The sequence below is a fragment of the Pogoniulus pusillus genome, chromosome 13 (assembly GCF_015220805.1).
Source record: "Pogoniulus pusillus isolate bPogPus1 chromosome 13, bPogPus1.pri, whole genome shotgun sequence".
Taxonomy (NCBI): domain Eukaryota; kingdom Metazoa; phylum Chordata; class Aves; order Piciformes; family Lybiidae; genus Pogoniulus; species Pogoniulus pusillus.
Genome location: NC_087276.1, coordinates 15459014 through 15479067, shown reverse-complemented (window position 1 = coordinate 15479067; position 20054 = coordinate 15459014). Strand labels below are relative to the sequence as shown.

General features: G+C 45.5%; 1 protein-coding gene and 1 long non-coding RNA gene across 3 annotated transcripts in view; one reads left to right on the top strand and one right to left on the bottom strand.

Annotated features, from left to right (window-relative positions):
- The window catches only part of GTF3C1 (general transcription factor IIIC subunit 1), a 48730-nt gene that overhangs the window by 25451 nt on the left and 3225 nt on the right, over nucleotides 1–20054 (bottom strand). The window contains exons 6-17 of one of the 2 annotated variants that reach the window (XM_064153094.1): nucleotides 19706–19829; nucleotides 15961–16113; nucleotides 14586–14701; nucleotides 13005–13329; nucleotides 10261–10472; nucleotides 9396–9535; nucleotides 7440–7593; nucleotides 5924–6027; nucleotides 5503–5684; nucleotides 4236–4511; nucleotides 2779–2924; nucleotides 1737–1834 (exon numbers count right to left, since the gene is read on the bottom strand). In XM_064153094.1, the coding sequence (XP_064009164.1) occupies nucleotides 1737–1834; nucleotides 2779–2924; nucleotides 4236–4511; nucleotides 5503–5684; nucleotides 5924–6027; nucleotides 7440–7593; nucleotides 9396–9535; nucleotides 10261–10472; nucleotides 13005–13329; nucleotides 14586–14701; nucleotides 15961–16113; nucleotides 19706–19829 (2030 nt within the window). The remainder of the gene's footprint in view (nucleotides 1–1736; nucleotides 1835–2778; nucleotides 2925–4235; nucleotides 4512–5502; nucleotides 5685–5923; nucleotides 6028–7439; nucleotides 7594–9395; nucleotides 9536–10260; nucleotides 10473–13004; nucleotides 13330–14585; nucleotides 14702–15960; nucleotides 16114–19705; nucleotides 19830–20054) is intronic. The other variant, XM_064153095.1, reaches the window with a different exon arrangement.
- On the top strand, nucleotides 5991–8081 carry LOC135180575 (uncharacterized). The gene is made up of 2 exons (XR_010304493.1): nucleotides 5991–6064; nucleotides 7104–8081. It is a non-coding gene; the product is annotated as an uncharacterized LOC135180575 (long non-coding RNA).

Here is a 20054-nt window from a genome sequence, read left to right as displayed (position 1 = left end):
TCTGGGAGCTTTTGGAAGCTTTTGCAAGATTTAGTCTCAGAGTTTGTCAAAAATTCATCTTTGCCCAATTGAACTCACAAAGATCTGTGCAGTCTTTTGGCAAGATTTTTCTCTGGCGCTCACAGAGATTGTTTGACAAGCCCAGAAAACACTGAAGTAAATTGGGTTGAGTTAGAAGCAATGGGGGGCAGAGATCACTTGGATGCAGGTCACACTGCTTTGCAGAAACCTGTCAGCTGGAGACAGCAAATTCCTGACATCACTATAAATTCAGTTCCCTTCTAATTAAGATTTCACAAGTTAAGGGTGAGGAATTGCAAAGCTGAGCCAGCCACCAGCCCTGCCAGCTGATACTGTCCAGCACTGCTCACCAGTGACAGGTTGCAGGTTTGCAAATAGAATCATAGAATGGTCTAGGTTGGAAGGCACCTCCAAAGATCATCCAGTCCAACCCCCTCCAGAGTCAGCAGGAGCATCCTCAATTAGATCAGGTTGCCCAGAGCTCTGTCAAGCCTCACCTTGAATATCATAGAATCAACAAGGCTGGAAAAGGCCTCCAAGATCATCAAGTTCAGCCTATGACCTAACAGCAGGACACCAGCAAAAATATGCTACCAAGCGATGGAAGTTCTTCACTCTGAGAGTGGTGAGACTCTGGAATGAGTTGACCAGGGAGGTGGTTGAGGCCCCTTCTCCAGGTGTTTAAGGTCAGGCTGGATGAGGCTCTGGACAGCCTGAACTAGGGTAGGGGTTGGAACTAGATGACCCTTGTGGTCCCTTCCAACCCTTACTGATTCTGTGATTCTAAGTGCCACATCCAATCTTTTCTTAAAGATCTCCAGGGATGGTGACTCCACCACCTCCCTGGGCAGGTCATTCCAGTGCCTAATCTCCCTTTCTGTGAGGAAGTGCTTCCTAATACCCAACCTAAACCTCCCTCGGCACAGCTTCAGACCTCTGTTCCTGTCACAAGTTGCCTGGGAGAAGAACTTAACCCCCACCTGACTGCAACTTCCCTTCAAGTAGTTGTAGAGAGGGATAAGGTCCTCTCTAAGTCTCCCCTTCTCACCAGGGACAGGGCCTCAACTACATCCTTGGGCAACCTGTTCCAGTGTTCCACTACCCTCATGGTAAAGAACTTGTTCCTAACATCCAAAGCCTCCAACCATTCAAACTCCCTTCCTTAGCAGTGGCTGTCTGGGGAAATGAACACTGTGCTGTGGATTCCACACATTCAAATCACGTTTTTTTTAATGGTGCTTTCCCTTCCTATCTTCAGTCCAGCTTCAATTTTCACATCTCCTAGCTGAAGAATGTCCAACAACGGCAGACACGCTGCTGGGAGCAGGCGTGGAAATTGAATGGTGCGTACGAGAGGCAGGAACTGTGAAGTGTGGCAGCTTCTGAAAAATTTATGAAGGACAGCAACATTTAAACTCTACTAAATTCTGAATTTAGCAGCAGTCAGGAGTGTGTTTTATACAGAAGCAACATTCTGATGAGTTATGAAGGACAGAAGCTCTCAGTTCTCAAACACTGCCTGACAGCGTGCATGAATATTGTTTATTAGTTTCTTATTACCATCTATTTGGGAGAGAAAAATACAATTTGGCAAGCTGTGCCTAGAAGACTGATGAGCCTTAAGTAACAATGCCCCCTTTGACAGAAACAGGAAAAAACAGAAACCCACTGCTGTTTCCTCCCTTAGAGCCACTGACTTTGACTTATCTCCTTACCTTTTATAGAGAAGCTGCTGCCGAACCGACCTTGGAAGGAATCTGATCAGAGTGTGCTTTTTGAGAGGATCATTTAAAAACTCTTCCAGCCCCTCCACCTAGAATGATTAGAGAAGTTAATCCAAATGTGAAATAGAATTACTTTAAAGTTAATCAAAACATGAAATACAGCTATAACCTTTCAAGTATCAAGCTTGTTGCCAGAACTGTCAACTGAAATATTTTGTAAGCTCTGTAAAATGCTGTACCATTATTGCTGTTAATCAACGAGGCAAAGGAGGCTTGGGAGACTGAAAAACCTCTGCAAAATATGCATTTGCAGTAGTACAGAGCTAGATATTTGTTTTCAGAGTGACTGTAAAAGCAACTAGCTTTGCAATAGAAGAAGCTATCAAGAACAGAAGTGTCTACCTCCAATGCCTGGTTTTGTTTAAACAGACCAAGAGGGTATTTTTTACTGCTTACAGGTACAGTTGCCATTATCAGACACAATCACAGAATATTACAGTTTGGAAGGGACCTCCTGGAGGCCAATCCCCCTGCCAAAGCAGGATCACCTAGAGCAGGTCACACAGGAACACATCGAGGTGGGTTTTGAAAGTCTCCAGAGGAGACTCCACAGCCTCTCTGGGCAGCCTGCCCTACCAGCACCACCACACCAATAAAGTTTCTCCTCAAGCTGAGGTGGAACCTCCTGTGTTCCAGCTTGTACCTGCTGGTCCTTGTCCTAACACTGAGCCACCAAAAAGAGCCTGGCACCTTCACCTTGACACCCAGCCCTCAGGTATTTACAGACATCAATAAGACCCCCTCTCAGCCTTCTTTTCTCCAGACTAAATAGACAACAGCCCCAGGTCTCTCAGTCTTTCTTCACTGGAGACATGTTCTAGCCTCTGGTCATTCTCATAGCCCTCCATTGGACTCTCCCCAGTAGATCCCTGTCTCTCTTGAGCTGGGGAGCCCAGAACTGTATACAGTATTCCAAGTGTGGTCTCAGTGGACCTTAAAGTAAACCAAGCGTAACCCAAAAGAGGCACTGTACCTTGTAGCTGACTTGCACTATCTGAACAAAGATTGAGAGAGGCAAGCAGAGAAGAATGTCACTAACAAGAGCCCAGCCAAATCCAAACTCCCTGTGCGTGGGCAGAGGAGGGACAAAGCGCGTCCAGGACACATCATCCACATACACTAGGAACAAGAAGAGTGGCTGAGATCCAGGCAAGGCACAACTCACACAGCAGTGGCTTTACTCTGACTGTTGGAGCAGAACACATTTGGCAATTCACAGGCTGGAGATCTGTACATCTAAAATGACCTGAAAATGATCTAAGCCATTGATTTTCAATCTTTTCTTAAGTGGCCCTCTACAGTGTTGATGAGGACTCTGGAAAGGCAAAGCACATTCAGGCTGCTATGTCTGCTCTTTTTCCTTAGCTTGCACAGACATTTCAGAGCATGCCTCAGAGCAAGCAATATAATGAATTTTCCGTGTTCTGAAGCATGGTTATTGCACTTACACTACCCTCCTAAGACTGTGCTGTTCACTTAGATCGTCTCCTCCAAGACTTAACTATCCTTACAGCATTCTATAAAAAAATAAAACCATTCTGGATACTCATCCAATGATTTATTTTTCTATACCAAATAGCACGAAGAACAGTTTGTCAACTACCTCTAATGCCCTTTTTCACTTTGTAAGGCATGCATCTTGTCCCCCTTACAACTTCCTTTTGGCAAAGAAATAGCAGCAGCAACATTTCTAAGTTAGTGTAAGCAGTAATGCTGTAACCAGGGCTTCACTGTAACCCTGTAACTACTGAAATGAAATCTAAAGCATTTCTGCAAGTTTACTCAAGGTTATCACAGAATGGTTTGGGTTGGAAGGGACCTTAAAGATCATCTAGTTACAATCTCCCTGCCATAGGCAGGGAGACCTCCTCCTACATCATCTTGATCAAGGTCCCGTCCAGCCTGGCTTTGAACACTCCCCAGCTTGGAGCCTCCACAAGTTCTCTGGGCAACATGTTCCAGTGCCTAACCACCCTTACAGGGAAGAAATTCCTCATAATGTCTCATCTCAATCCAGCTTCTTCCAGTTTGAAGCCATTACTCCTCACTCTGTCTCTGCAGGCCTTTGTCAAAAGTCCCTCTTCAGCTTTTCTGTAGCCCCCTCCAAATACTGGAAGGCCACTATAAGGTCTCTTCACAGTCCTGTTCTCTCCAGGCTGAGCAACCCCAACTCAGAATTCAAATCCTACTCACTGAATTAGCAGCAAACTTCCAGCATTTTACTCCCCTGCTCTACTTCACTCTTCAGAACAATGTCCCTGCATGAGATCCCTTTCAAGCCATTAATAACAGCTGTGTGTTTATTTCAACCATTTGTGTTTCTAACTCCAGGTGTTTTTTTCCCATTGAAATCTTACTGTTAAACACTTATGGCAGTTCTACACTGAACCATGCCCATGTCTGTAGCAGTCAGGATGTGCCACCTCTTACCTGCTTGATTAGAGAGCTCTGCTTCAGTCTCCTGCGCAGAGATTTCAGGGTTCACCTCAGCTGTCACTATTTCTAAGGTCCCATCTGGTTGTGCTTCAATTACAGTTGCATTTATGTCCAGCCCTTCACTGCTGCCTTTTTTGTCACCGTCACTACCTCCTTTTTGCTGTGTTTCATTTAAAGGGTGTCCATAAATTAAGTACCAGAGGAACATGTGGACCATCCTCAAACGGGGCATTTTGGGAAGGAAGCCAAGAGAACGCCCAAGGCCTGGAACTGTGAGGGAAGAAATAGAGAGAGTATTCACAGGATCCCAGGATGTTAGGGATTGGAAGAGACCTCTGGAGATCTTCCAGTCCAATCCCCCTGCCAGAGCAGGACCATAGAATCTAGTGCAGGTGTCACAGGAACACAACCAGACAGGGCTTGAATGTCTCCAGAGGAGGAGACCCCACAACCTCTCTGGGTGGCCTGGCCAGTGCTTTGGGACCCTTACAGTCAAGAAGTTCTTCCTCATGTTGAGGTGGAACTTCCTGTGCTGCAGTTTCCATCCATTGCCCCTTGTCCTATGCCAGGGCACAAGTGAGCAGAGGCTGTCCCTGTCCCTTCCTTCCTGACCCCCAGCCCTCAGATATTTATAGACATTGATCAGATCCTCTCTCAGTCTTCTCTTCTCCAGACTAAACAGCCCCAGGCTCTCCCTTTATGAATATTAGAAAGATACTTAATTACTGTTCAATTCAGCCACTGAAGACTGAAGAAACCCTGGTAATATCATAAAATTCAACAGGTGCAGAATTTTGGATCCATAATAGAAAAGAACTGGGTCTGAGTTTGTTTGTTTTTTTCTTTGATGTGTTACACAGAATAGTAGAGGTTGGAAGGGCCCTGAAGGGCTCTCTGGATATCAGTTAGTCCAATGCCCTTGCCAAGGCAGGTTCACCTAAGGAAGACCACACAGGAACATGTCTAGACAGGTTTTCAGTGTCTTTAGAACAGGAGAAGGAGCTACCTCTGCAAAGATGGGCAGTTGAAAGTAAATATAGGTTACAAATATTAAGCTGCAAACGATAAAGTAGTAATGAATGCAACTACTCCAGTTTGCAGAGGTAAGAAACAAGTAGCAAAGCAAAAGTTGGATAGTGAGACTGCTTGATTGTAAACCCCACTTTTCTTCTATAAAAGGAGAAAAAACTCAATTGTATCTTAGGAGAGCCCAACATCTGAAAGTGACTTGTTCATCCATGAAACCCAGAGTCAGCTGTACCTGTAACTGGGTGGTAGTTTTTCAGCTGGGCGATGCCCATTTTTTCATCGCTCTTCCTTGCCCGACTGTTATCGGCTTTACCAGAGCTGTCTTGTGCTTCTCCCGAATCAGGAACTGCCTCTTGCCCCAGGTTTTCTTCCTCAGTCTGCTCTTGGGAGGTTGGTGTCTGGGGAACTTTAAGCCTGTATCAAAACCACACAGCTTTTGGTAAAAGCTAAGCAGACTTCAATTCTTTTGCTTTCCTGACTTCAGGAGATATGCAGCACCTTGCTCCATCTCTGTGCTTCCATTGCTTTGAGGAGATTTTTCTTTTCTTTTGCCCCCTTTTTTTATTTTATTTTTTAACTTCCTCTGCCTCTTTTTGCACACTCCAGGTAGGTCAAGCTCCCCACAAGCCACCCAGACCACGATTTCCACTTGCCTGTTTGCAGTGCTTGAATTGGAGATCCGGAAGCGCACCTGCTCGATGGCACTTTTGACAAGGGGATCGTTAGGGCTCACCGAAGGGTGCACAACAAACTCTACCTGTTCAGAGCAGCAGAAACCAAAAGCTGTTGATGGGGTAAGTGGCTCTTAAGCAGCTGCACAAACAGTCAGATTAACAGACTGGTTAGTTAACAGTAGCCAGGATGGATGGATCCATAGAGAGGAATTCATAGAGTATGAAAACTGAGAAACCTGATCTGGTGGAGGATGTCCCTTCTTACTGCAGGGAGGTTGGACTAGATGGCCTTTGGAGCTCCCTTCCAAACCATTCTGTAAGTCTATGAAAACTGCTATGGCCAGTTTGTATTAAGCAAGAGGCCAGTCCCTATGGTCCTATACCAGCAAACAGTTAACTTCTCTTCTGCAAACCTCAGGTATTTTAAGATCTGCAATATTTGAGGGACAAACACTTCAACTTGCAAATATTAGCCTGAAAGGGACAACTGAAAAGCCCAACCTCACAAGGTCACACTTACATGTGCTGTTGCTGGCAACACTGGTAAGATCCCACAGGTGCTCTGCAGGAATTTTGCAGGGCACATTTCACAGAATCATAGTATGGTTTGGGTTGAAAAGGACCTCAGAGATCATTTACTCTAATGCCCCTGCCATGGGCAGGGACGGCGTTCACTAGCCCAGGTTGCTCAAGGCCTCATCCAGGCTGGCCCCTCCAGGGAGAAGGCATCCACAGCCTCCCTTGGCAGCCTATTCCAGAGTCTCCCCACTCTCATACTGAAGAACTTCTTCCTAAGCTTCAGTCCAACCCTGCCCTCAGCTTCAAACCATTGACCCTTGTCCTGTTGCTAGCCACCCTAACAAAAAGTCCCTTTGCAGCTTTCTTGTAGGATCCCTTCAGGTACTAAATGGCAGCTCTAAGGTCCCCCTGAAGTCTTTTCTTCTCTAGAATGAACAACCCCAAGACTCTCAGCCTATCCTCATAGCAGAGGTGCTCCAGCCCTAGAGTTACAATGACCAGCCCCAGCTTTACAACTACAAACATTTTGCTTCCATGAACCCCAGTATCAGTGGATTTTTGTTTTTAAAAAGATAGATCCTGTTCTCCACGTTTCAGCTCAGACACTAACTCACAATTTTCATATACTTCTGGCTTTCAGAAGGGGATTAACCAGAACTGTATTGCAGCCTGACAGTGCAGGGAGAGAACCATGAATTGCATAACCGATAAGCAGCAGAACCTCTCAGAAGGAAGATTCAGAGACTTTGATCTTTGGACTATTCCTTGGTCTCACAATTATCTGCAGCACAATAATTGAAAGCACTAATCTATTTTTCACAGTAGCTTAGTCTGGGACATGTAGCTTCTGGGCAGCTCAGCTGTGGGTTCTGCTACAGAATGTGAAGTCATCCCTATGATTTCCAGCCCAATATACTTCAATAAATCAGAAGGTTGTGAGAAAAGCTGCTTCTGCTGCTAGGGCCTGTGCACTCACCTTTTTACTAATGCCATCCTGAATGACTGTGGTATGGTAGAGTCTGAGGAGCCCTTCTTGTGCAAGCCTCTGCACCAGGCGTATGATGGACTTCTTGCAGCATTTTGTGGAGACACCTTCTTGCTTCTCTTGATCCATGACCATCTTCTGAAGCCTAAAAGATGCAACCAACTCCTTGAATTTTAGGCAGTTCGCAGCATTGCTGGGCTTAAGCAGTTTGTTAGAGGGTGTGGGGAGCCCTGTGCATATTGGCATTCCAGGACCTTGTGTACTGACAGAAGATGGATGAGGCAACCCTATTTGTGACAACAGAGTCCTGCCAACTGGGAAGCTGAGACTCCAGGAGAGCACCAGAATTTTAGTTTCTCTTTGGAGGTGAACCTTAAAATGTTGGAGGATGTTACAATATCCAGGAAAGTTATCTTCAGTCCAGACAAGGCAAGTTAAGAGAGGACATACAACTATATCACACAGAACTGCAAAGAAGAGCAAACTTACAGGACCTTCCCAGAATCCTGGTGACTACTGATGGCTGCCATGAAGATAGAAGTCTCCACAGTCCATGACACAGTAACACATCAACAAGTTTTGCAGCTATAAGGAAATAAAACTTAGGCAGCAGGGGAGTGCTGCCTCTCATTGTGTGGCCCCAAGCACTGGCATACTGTGAGCAGAGTCGGAAGTTCTCTGATCTCAATTTATGGGACGTAAAATGAGGCCACCAGAATCCTGGCCTGGATGAGCAATAGTCTGGTAAGCAGGATAAGGGCAGGGATTGTGCCTCTATACTGGGCACGAGTTAGGCCACACCCCAAATTCTGGGTTCAGTTTTGGGCCCCTCACTCCAAAGAAGTACGTTGATGGGCTGGAGCAGGCCTAGAGAAGGGTAATGAAGCTAGTGAAGGGTCTGGACAACAGGGCTCGGGATGTGCAGCTGAGGGAGCTGGAGGTGTTCAGCCTGGAGGAGAGGAGGCTGAGGGGAGACTTCATTGCTCCCCTCTACAGCTCCCTTAAAGAAAGCTGGTGGTGGCTGGGCTCTTTTCTCAGAAAACAGGTAATACAACAATGGCCTCAAGTTGTGCTATGGGAGGTTCAGGCTGGACATCAGGAAAAACTTCTTCACCAAAAGGGTTGTCAAGCCCTGGCCCAGGCTGCCCAGGGCAGTGGTGGAATCACTGTTACTGGAAGTGTTCAAAACCATGTAGATGCTGAGGGATATGGTTTAGTGGTGGACTTGGCAGTGCTGGTTATTGGTTGGACTCGGTGATCTTGGAAGTCTTTCGTAACATTAGTGATTCTACAGTTCTTTATGGCTATTAAAACCCAATCAATACATCACTTGTGCCATGAGGACAGGCTACAAGAGTTGGGGCTCTTCAACTTGGAGAAGAGAAGGCTTCGAGAAGACCTTGTAGTGGCCTTCCAGTATCTGAAGGGGGCCTACAGGAAGGCTGGGGAGGGTCTATTTACAAGATCTTGTAATGACAGGACAAGGGGCAATGGGTTTAAACTGGCAGAGTGGAGATTTAAACTAGATATTAGGAAGTTCTTTACAGTGAGGGTGGTGAGACACTGGAACAGGTTGCCCAGGGAGGCTGTGGACGCTGCCTCCCTGGAGGTGTTCAAGGCTAGGTTAGATAAGGCCTCAAGCAACCTGTTTTAATGGGGGGTGTCCCTGCCTATGGCAGGGAGTTGGAACTGGTTGATCTTCGAGGTCCCTCCCAACTTAAACCATTCTATGATTCTATGATCTGTGGAGAGCTGCTCCTCTTTCCAAACAGCTGATGCAGTGTAACTGCAACCCCTCCCCACCTTCCGTGTGCCATCCCCTCCTATGCTATACAGCACATTGAGAAGAGCCAAGGATGGAATAAGGTCTTGGTCTGCCTATTGAAGCAGAGCTTCTACCAGCACAGTGCCCCAGGCCCCCAGCAGCCTGCTCTGAGAGGCACTCACGTGAACAAGCTTTCGATCAGCCGCAGGTTGCGAACAGCTTCCACAATGAGATTCTTGCGCTTCAGCAGCCTGTAGGTTTCACGAGACCTCTCCACTGCTGCAGCTTTGGAGCGCTTGTCCTTCTTCTGGCTACAGGTCTTCTAGTGCACAGGATGGACAGAGGAACAACTTCACATGAACTGTTCAACGTCTTTGGCCCAATGCTGGTTTCCCACACAGCAACATCTGAGGACTTCATAGTTTTGGTGGTTTTATTTGTATCAAACTTGTCAGATGAGGATGATCTTTCCTCTCACAGGCAGAGAATCAAGGCAGAAACTAAGATTTTCACGCTGTTATATACAGAGATTTATGCACTTTCCTTGCCAATCCCACATTCTGAGTTATTTGGACCTGAGCATTTTGGCCTGGACAGCTGGTAGCTGCCTTAAGACCATGCTGAGTCCAAGCCAACACACCCTGCGTCTCAGAAAGGCTTCCTGCTCCAGGCTCAGTGCTGGGAAGCTACACAACTCAGACGTCAAAACCGTGGGCTCATTTTGTTCCTCCTGCTTTGGAGCAGACAACATGGAGCACTAGTGTGCATGAACTGCCATTAATTGCTGACATGCATTGTGTCAGCACAGGGGATCTGGAGAGCACTAACCCACAACTGTACTCTGGACATCTATCCTCCTCCTGCCTCCTGGCATAATTTTCACCTCTAGACAATGCAGCTAATACACAAATGTACTCAGAAATCAAACTGAAAAATCCAAAGCAATCTCCCAAATGATTAAAACCCTTGTAGCTTGCAGCCTCGCTGTAAGAGTACAGAAGCTCCGACAGAAAAACCAGCAAGGAATATGAAGAGAGGTCACCTTACCTTAGGGTCTTCCAGTTTGACCTCCTCCACCACAGCCACATCTCCATCCTCCTCAGCAGAATGAGCACAGGTGGAAAGACTGGACTCCTGATTTGGTGTTTCCAAAGCAGAATTCTCTCCTGTAAGGTTGTCTGGGAGTTCATTGGGCTCTTCAACAATTTGAGGGGAAGACAGCTGCTTCCTCTGAGACTTTGCAGGCACTGCCTTTGAGCCTGGTTTAAGAGCAAACAGCCTTGCAGTTATTCTGCTTTCAGAGTTTCCTGTGACTGTTCAACTTTCTCTCCACACAAAGCACTCCCCCACCCACCCAGGCACTGCTACGCATTTCACATACTCCTCTACCCTGCTGGAAGCAGAGGTTTGATCATGAATTACTGCATCCAGCCTCCAAAAGTAGTGAACTCCCTGTTAGCAAGTAAGACTCCAAATGCAGAAGCCTCTTCACAGGCAGACTTAGAAGACCATGAAGGACCAGATTAGCTTATCCAGAAACTGCTGTCTGGAGAAAGGAGAGATTCTGTCACAAAGATTCTCAGGTTCTGCCAGAAACCTGTCTTTTCTGCCTCAGAGCAGAGTGAGAGTTAGGATTTGGTATCACTGCAAAGATAATCTCCCTTCTCTTGGAGTGTATCAAAGAAGCTGTAGGAACATTCAAGTAGTTAAAGAAAATAAACAACTAAACCACCATATCTTCTTTAAAATATGTCCCCAAAAGGCCGACAGCTTTCACATTAGACATTCCAAATAATGGGAAAAAAATACATAAAGCAATTAGGCCCAGGAGAGAAGAGAGTTTTGTTACAACATGCTGTGGGTCGAGCCATCCCAAGCCTACTGCTGATTCAAAGTAATCAGTTAACGGCTAACCTGCTCTCAGACAAGGAGTCAGCATCTCTGTGTATGGTCATCCCACTTGAAGGGCTGCATCAGTAGATCACAGAATCATAGAATGGTTTAGGCTGGAAGGGACCTCAGAGATCATCTACTCCAATGCCCCTGCCATGGGCAGGAACACCTCTCAACTAGACTTGGCTGCTCAAGGCCTCATCCAACCTGACCTTGAACACCACCAGGGAGGAGGCAGCCACAACCTCCCTGGGCAGCCTATTGCAGACTCTCACCACTCTCATACTGAAGAACTTCTTCCTAAGATCCAGTCTAACCCTGCTCTCACTCAGCTCCAAGCCATTCACCCTTGTCGTGTTGCTAGACACTCTTATGAAAAGTCCCTCTGCAGCACTCCTGTACCCTTCAGGTACAGGAAGGCAGCTCTAAGGCTTCCCCCTGGAATCTTCTCCAGGCTGAACAACCTCAGGTCTCTCAGCCGATCCTCATAGCAGAGGTGCTCCAGTATGTAAACTAATACATTTTTCACAGACTCTTAAGACTCAGGAGAAAACTGCAACTGAAAAAAATCCCACACTGCTAAAAGGGGAAGATTTTCTTCTGTTACAGTTGAAACTGTGAACTGGCTGGGCTGGCTGCTCCTGGGCTGTCTCCCACACCTAGAATGCCATTTACACATGCAAGGGAATGAATGGGTGTGTTTCAGTGCCCACCCTGTTCATTAGTGAATAAGAAATTAGGTATTTGAAAGAAACAAAATGCGCATTTAAATCTCTTTGGATGCCTTCAAGGACTTGAAAAGCTAAAGTTCCATCAAGATGGAAGCTGTCCAGAGAAGGGCACAAGGAAGATCAGAGGGCTGGAGCACCTCTGAGACATACTGAGAGAGTTAGGGTTGTTCAGTCTGGAGAAGAGAAGGCTCTGAGGAGACCTTATTATGGCCTTCCAGTATCTGAAGCGGTCTCCAGGAAAGCTGCTCAGGGACTTTTTATGACATCAGGTAGTGATAGGACTGGGGGAAATGGAGCAAAACTAGGAGTAGATTCACATTAGACATCAGGAAGAAGTTCTTCACCATGAGGGTGGTGAGACACTGGACAGATTGCCCAGAGAGGTGGTGGAAGCCTCATCCCTGGAGGTCTTTAAGGCCAGGTTGGATGTGGCTTTGAGCAATGTAATCTAGTGTGAGGTGTCCCTGCCTATGGCAGGGGAGTTGGAACTAGATGACGCTTGAGGTGACTTCCAGCCTTGACAATTCTGTGATTTTATGGTGCTTTCTGACGGGCACAGCCTGAGCTGCAAGGTATTGTGCAAACCAGAGTCCATGACAGATACTGTCTCAGTTCATCAGAGAACGTCCAAGGTAGACAGAAAATTTAGCCACAGATGCTGTTTCTCTCAGCAGTTTAAGCCAATCTGACTGCTACCTAGCATGGTCTCCCCAGTTTTAGTTACACGGTCCTGCCTCCTTCCTTGCCACAGTTCTGGCATTTGTCTGACCCTCTGCAGAACCATTTCAGCCCTTCAAGTCAGCAGACAAATAAGTGAATACCCGAGAGGCACACACAGTGTGTGAGACTCTTTCACGCGCATTGAGAAAAGGGGAGAAATAACACAGGGGTAGGTGAGGAGAAGCTGACATTCCCAGTGACTGCTGACAGTCAAACACCAGAGAACATCCTGGCTCTCAAAATCTCCAGAGATTACCACACCTACAGTATTCCAAAACAGATCTCTCTGGGGGGAAAGAACATAAAAAAATCATAGAAATAATCAAGTGTAAAAATAAATGTGTCAAAAGGTTTACTGGAAGCTAACAGGAGATGATTTTTCTCTTTAAAGAAAGGATTCATAATAAAACTGCAAGGTTCTTCCCAGATGTCAGAGCCACCACCTACCTTTAGCTGGTGTTGACTGATGGCTGTTATCTCGGAAACTTGATTTCAACAGAGATCCAGAGTTGGCCTTCTGACTTTTTCGTCTCTTCTTGCCATTTTTCCCTTCCTGTTCATTGTCAGACTCCGAGACTAAAGCATCATCTTCTCTAGGAGACACATCTTCCACAGGCAGGGAATCCTTTGGCACCAGAGCCAAGGTAACTGTGGCTAACTGCTCACTTCTGGCCTTCTCTCTCTCAAACTGACGGTTCAGGTCGCTCTCCTCCGCAAAAGTGTAGGCTACATACTTTGTTGTCCGCTGCCGACCCTCATCCTCCATAAAACCCTAAGGAAAGAGTTGGAAGGTTATTTTACCACCTCACTTAGCCATTCTTGCAGGCTGTTTTCCAGCATCAAGTGGGAAAAATCTCTAACTGTTCTCCCCTCTCATCTAAAGATACCATATTAAGTCTCCTCTTCTCTAAGCAACAAAAAATGTTGACCAAACTTAAACAGATAGAGCTCAAAAGAAATGCCATGCTTGATAGAAAAAAAACCCTGAATCTGCATTACCTGCATACTGGAATGCAACACCTACACTATGTGGGATGGGGAAGAGCTAAGGAAGCCTCTGTTCAGACTGGAAACTGACTTGGAAAAAACATTCTGTGAAATAACTGCAATGCAGAAGTTCCCAGAGAGAATCTGATCTCGGTGGAACTCCTGTTGCTGCTGCCTCCTACAACAGGTGCTTTCAGCTGTCTAGAAACTTGGTTTCATCTTCACATCTGACTTAGGAACAAGCACAGTTCGGTTTTGATTCTACAGAACTTTTGATCCAATGACAAAATCTTCCTAAAAAAATGTTTCAGCTGGGGGAAGATGGCCTTTGTGAAAAGGGGCAGGCTGAGGGAGAGAAGGGTAGGACTGGAACTTCAGAAGAAGTTCTTCATAGGAGGGTGTTGTGACTCTGGCATAGGCTGCCCAGGGAGGTTGTGGATGCCTCCTCTTGAGGGTGTTCAAGGCCAGCTTGGATGAGGCCTTGGGGAGTTGTGTCTACATGAGAGGTGTCCCTGAACATGACAGGGAGGTTGGAGTAGATGATCTCTAAGGTGTTTCCCAATCAAAGTCATGCTATGGTTCTGTGAGAGAAATGATAGCTGAATTTGTCTTGCTGAAATGAAAACATTGAAGTATCCAGGAATAGGGAATTAGTCACCAGACCATTCTGGTTTGCCAGAACTGAGTGGTGTTTTCAATGTCCAGAGGGTCACTGACAAGATCCTGCACTACAGGATTGTGTGACAGGCAAAACCAAAGCAAAATGGCTCTTTTGAGATGAGAGACACTAATGTTCATTTCCACAAAGCAGCAGCCCCCAGGTCACTTGGATCACTACTGCTGATAAGAGGGTGACTTAGGGAGTGGACGAGAGCAGCCAAAGCAGGGCTGAGGGCAGCTGCTCTGCCCTGACTCTTTTTGGAGGTCAGACCTGCATGTGCCACAGTGCTGGGAAGTGTTTTCTCTGGAATGCTATGAACCAGCATTCAGCAGAATTCCACCAGCTGGTTCCGGTAAGCATCTAAATTATTTTAGTCTTACCTTGACAACTTTGAACCTCTCCAGAAGGCGACAGAGCATCCTTGCTTCTAGCTTGCCCACGTTCATAGCCAAGCTAAGTTCTGCCTGAGATATACCTTTGGTTCCTCTGCTTTCAACTGTTTCAGAAAGGAAAACCAGAACACAGCTCAGGGAAATCTAACCAAATTCTAGATATATCTAGTTGTAGGCATGTTCATATCTCTTTTGAATAACTGCACACATCATAAAGGAAAATTTCACCTTCCCCACTAACAGCTAAAGACATCTTCACAAATATATTCCATATACAACCAAATGCAGCCATAAAACAATTGCACATGAAGCAGTGGCACAGCAGAATGAGGTTTCTAGACAATAACTTCACAAAACTACCACAGCCCAGGTGGCCAAGAAGGCAAACAGCATCCTGGGCAGTCTCAGAAAAGGTGTGACCAGCAGGACCAGGGAAGACACTGTCCCACTCACTCTGCACTGGTGAGGTCACACCTTGAGTACTGAGTTCAGTTTTGGGACTCTCACTCCAAGGAGGGCATTTTGGTGCTGGAGCAGGTCCAGAGAAGGGCAATAAAGCTGGGGAAGGGTCTGGAGAACAGGGCTGGGGAGGAGCACCTGAGGGAAGTGGGGTTGTTTAGTCTAAAGAGGAGGCTGAGGAGAGACCTTCTGCCTCTCTACAACTCCCTGAAAGGAAGTCGGAGGGGAAGTAGGGATTGGTCTCTTCTCCCTAGTATCAAGTGACAGCACAAGACAAAAATGGCCACAGGGCAGGTTCAGATTGTACATTTGTAAACACCTGACTTGGTAGAGCCAGTGGTGGGACCTTTCCAACCAAAACGATTCTATGTTCCTATGACAAAGCCTAGGGGTACTTTTTCCCTCAGACTAATTTCTCCATTAAGATAGAGTCATAGAATGGGTTAGGTTGGAAGGGACCTCAAAAATCATGTAGTTCCAACACCCTGCCATAGGCAGGGATACCTCCCACCCTCAGCCAACCTGGCCTTGAACACCTCCAGAGAGGGAGCATCCACAACCTCCCTGGGCAACCTGTTCCAGGTAGGAAAGGTAGGAAAAGAGATAGAAAAAGAAGTATTTTATTCATCCTTCCTCATCCCCATCCTGTTTCTAGCATGCTGTTTTATTTTGGTGCTATTGAATTGGTTTTGTACTGAAGCTTTTTGCATAGAAGCTTCCAGGGAGGACTAAGAGGTGGCAGTTCCTATGGCCCCAGTCTAATCTGAATATAATTTTTCGCAGAAAAGCTGAGCTTGCAAGCAATCAAAACTGAAAACCCACCCAAATGCACCTTTCCTTCATACATACAAGGAGTAAGAAGGCAGTGAGAAAAACCTTTAGCATGTTTGACTACAGCACCTACTTAGCTCATAGGCCTGGGTGAGCATGTCCTTTTCACAAATAATATCCACAGGCTGAATAACTTTTGTGATGATCTCCTCTTCATCATCATCATCTTCCATTTTCTTCCGAAACCCCTTCAGCAATTTAAGGCAACGGACCATAACAGCAGTCCCTGTGGACAGGAGTGCAAGTTACATCTCTTAACAACATGCAGAGTGGGTGCACAGCTTAACCCAGCAGCACAAATGAGTGGCAGTGCAACGGTGTGATGGTTTGGGGGTTACCCCACCCCCCCCCACTTTTGAATTTGCCCCAGCTAACTCAGACGGACTCTGCTTCAAACTAGCACAAACGGGCCACAAACGACTACAGGCAGCTGCTTAGTTCTAGGAAAGCTCTGCAAGACTTTTGCTCTGCATAGGGATCTGTCAAAATACTGGCTAGCAGAATTTCTGAGGTGCTCCAAAGCTTCGTGTCAACATTAGGGCTGTGCAACACAGTGGCTTGTGAGGGGAAGGCAAAATGCTGCAATTAGGGGAGAAATTTCAACAGCACAAATGAATCGGTGGAAAGACTAAGTGCTGATCCTCGGTGTTACATCTTCAGAACACACATCTGACTGAGACATCACTCCCAGGGCACACAACCACTCCTTTTTTTAATACATACTCGAAGCATTTTTAACTTTTCCACAAATGTAAGTCACACAGTGAGAGAAAAGCACACATTTGAAGAGACAGAACCTGCACAATAAGCCACCTGGTCACAGAAATGTTCCTTATCACAGGATTGGCTTCTCTCTCTAAGTGATCAAAGTGGACACCTCTTGATGGGCCCTTCCAAGTGCTGCTCACAATATTTAACAATCCCAGAACCTAAAAGCACTGTCAGTTGCTTCTACATTTGCATGCATGCACGTTGGAGGAAGCACACATCAAGCAACTAGCATCCTATGGAGGAGGATCAAATAGGAAGACTGCAACCCCATCCAGTAAGCCCTGCTGGCTTTGAGTGTCGCCCAGCTCCTGATAACTGAACAGAGCAGCAGTAAAGTAGAACCAGGCTACTTTGCACTGCCAGCTTATCAAGGGCAGTGATTCAGCAGCTGCTGCAGTAGCCAGTTTAGCCTGCAGCAGTGGGTGGCAACATCTACAGCCACCTCTAACCCTTTGCTACAGCCCTGCTGTGAAAAAAAACAGGTAAAAGCTTTAGTTGAAAACATCAAGGCTCCACCTGATGAATGCTATCGCATAGATATATATGACCAGGGACTGAAGCCTAGCTGACATGAAGTCAATCCACAGTAACTTAACCCTCTGACTGAGCTCCAGACCTGACAATTCCATTATTTTTCCTGTCTGAATCCTTTCCCTCCCAGTATCTTTAGATAGTGCTTAGGATAGTCATTAAGTGCTGACATTTTGGCAGGGCTGCAGGCACTGTTATCAACATCCTCTCCATTTCTACAGCCCATTAATTTTCACTTGTAGCAGTATTTCAGTAGAAAAAAGAACAAAAAAAAAAAACAACCCCCAAAACCCCAACAAATAAACAAATTCCTTTTACTTCAGCTCCTGCTGCCCACAATGTGCTTCCCACTGCAGATGCTCTCTGGCCTCATCCTCAGTGTGTCCCACATAATTCTATCTGCTTTTCTGTATAACTCCAGAGATTAAACTATCTTGATCTCTGAAGAAAACCAGCTATTATTAATTCATCCTGCTTTAATACCTAGTGATTTTTAAGGCATTTTTGTGGATTTTCAGCTTTTACTTCTCTAAGATGGAATTATCATTCAAGTGAAACACTCATTAGGTGGCATTTCTTCATGGCAAACTTAAGTAGTAAATGCAGCTGCCATTGTGCCAATCTCTGACAAAACATGAACCATCTACTGCCTTGGAGATACCACTAAGTTTCTAAATGGATTTGTGGTTTTGTGTCTTCTAAGTGACTACTTTAATTGGAAGTTAGATGGTTTTACTACTGATTGTGAAATTTAAGTTTTAGGAATACTGTCTAGGCTTCTGGATTTGATTTCCAAGTGTCTTTGTCTCCTTAGAACACCCTTGAAACTCAAGTCGATATGAGGAGGTATAAAGAAATGTAACCTGGTGCAGTTCTACTGAGGAGGAAGAGCGGCTCTAGGGCTGCACCAATGCCAGTACTAAATGGCATGACTCAAGGGCTGCCAGTCATACAAGCCACTCTGTGTTGAGACCCTTGCTCAAACCAGAGAAACATTAAATTTGTACAATACATATTTTGTAGGGCTTAGATGGTAGTTTCCCCCACAAATTTATTACCTGTTGAACTACTCTACAACTCCTTTTTAGGATATTTGATGTCTTTTTGAAACTGTGAACTGAATTCTCCTGTGTAAAATCCCTCTCATATTCTTACAGGAAAGAGGCAGACCTGTGGATTTCAGGCCAAATGAACTCTTTCAATCCCTCCCTTATTTATTCTGTACGATGTGGGTGATTTCACTCTGCACCATGCTAGATGCTGTACCTGCTTGTGGCTATTGCTTCTCTTTGTTCGCAATACAATTTCCCTCAGGAGATTTCCTTCCCCTAGATTTAAAAGATTGGAAGGAATTGGTTGTCTTAACAAGAGCCTTAATCCAACTCCATGCAATTGGCATTCACTTTCATCTTCTCAAAGGTATGTTTTTCACTGGCTCTTTCAAATTCATCCTTCATCATCACTTTTATCACCACTGACTCTGTAATGTGCAATGTTTAGCTCATTCCAGATTTAATTTTTCTCCCCCATAAACCGTTCACTACATCTCTGAAGAAAAAAACCCAACCTGTTCATCTTGTAGTACTGCTTCCTTTTCAACCCCTGCAAATCTGCCTCTTGGGATTTCTTGTGATTAAAGATTTGGGTTAGATTTCCTTAAGCAGCAGCCTTAATTCCACTGGTGATACTATCCTTCCTCATACCTATTATTCTTGTAGTTTTATCTGCACATTTCCCTGAGAGCAGCTGCTTTCTTTTGTTCCCTTTCTCCATGTAGTTCTGCTCTCTTTTGTCTTTTCACTACATGGTGGGAAGTTATCAGCAGTTCTAGCCAAGCTGTTAAGTTTGAATTGAAAGCTGATTATGCATTGAACTGTCAGTGAACTACGGCTCTCCTCAATAACAGCTGTTGGCTACCTTGTCTACTTCAAGATCTCCAAAGTGGTGGTGTAGAAACTTACTCCCCTTGTTCAATATGAAACATTGCAGATGCATTTTGCATTCTCATGACTTTCAACAGAAGTCCTGATTTCAGGAGGAGCTCTAAGACAGTCTGTCTCTTTAGTTTATTTCCTAACAGTCCTTTCTGTTTGAAATCACTTCAGTGAAGTTTACTGGCTTGCCATTCAACTTCAGCCAGAGGGCAGCAGACTGCTCTTTGCCCCCACCTTATGTATTGGCTTGATGAGTCCATTATGAGTCACAAACACCTTACATGGTTGTACTCAGTGGTCATGGTAGTTGGGTTACAGTTGGACTCCACGATCTTAAAGGTATTTTCCAGCCTAAGTGTTCCTATGATACACTGATACTCAACAGCACTGCCTGCACCCACTTCTTCACCTGGAACAAACACTGGATTCAATCGGCAGCAGTGTTCTAGGTTCAATAAACACATTTCTCCACCTAACTGCACAAACAATTTTCACTTAGGTGTCTTTTGAGATCTGAAGCTCACACACAGAATGGCACCAATGTAATGACACCAAAAGAAGCAACAACGTAATGGTACTTACCTTTCCTTGTTTTGTAGGGTCCCCCATTGGGGTTTATATCTTGTAAAGGGACAGATACTACCTTGGCTAGGCCACCATTCAGCATATATTGATACAAGCATTTGAAAGTTCTCTCACAAAGACCCTAATGCAAAGAGAAAAGGCAAAATTCTCACCTGTAGCTGACTGGCATCAAAGACATTCACACCACTGCCTGTTCGTAAAACACATTTCTGGTGTAGGATATCAAAGGAGGATCTTAAAAACCTTGTAGTGCAGACCCCAGCAGAGCATGAGACTCTTCTGGAGTGTGTTCTGTCTCTCCAACTCTACCACCCAAAGAAACAGCTGCAATCAGCAGCAGCACTGT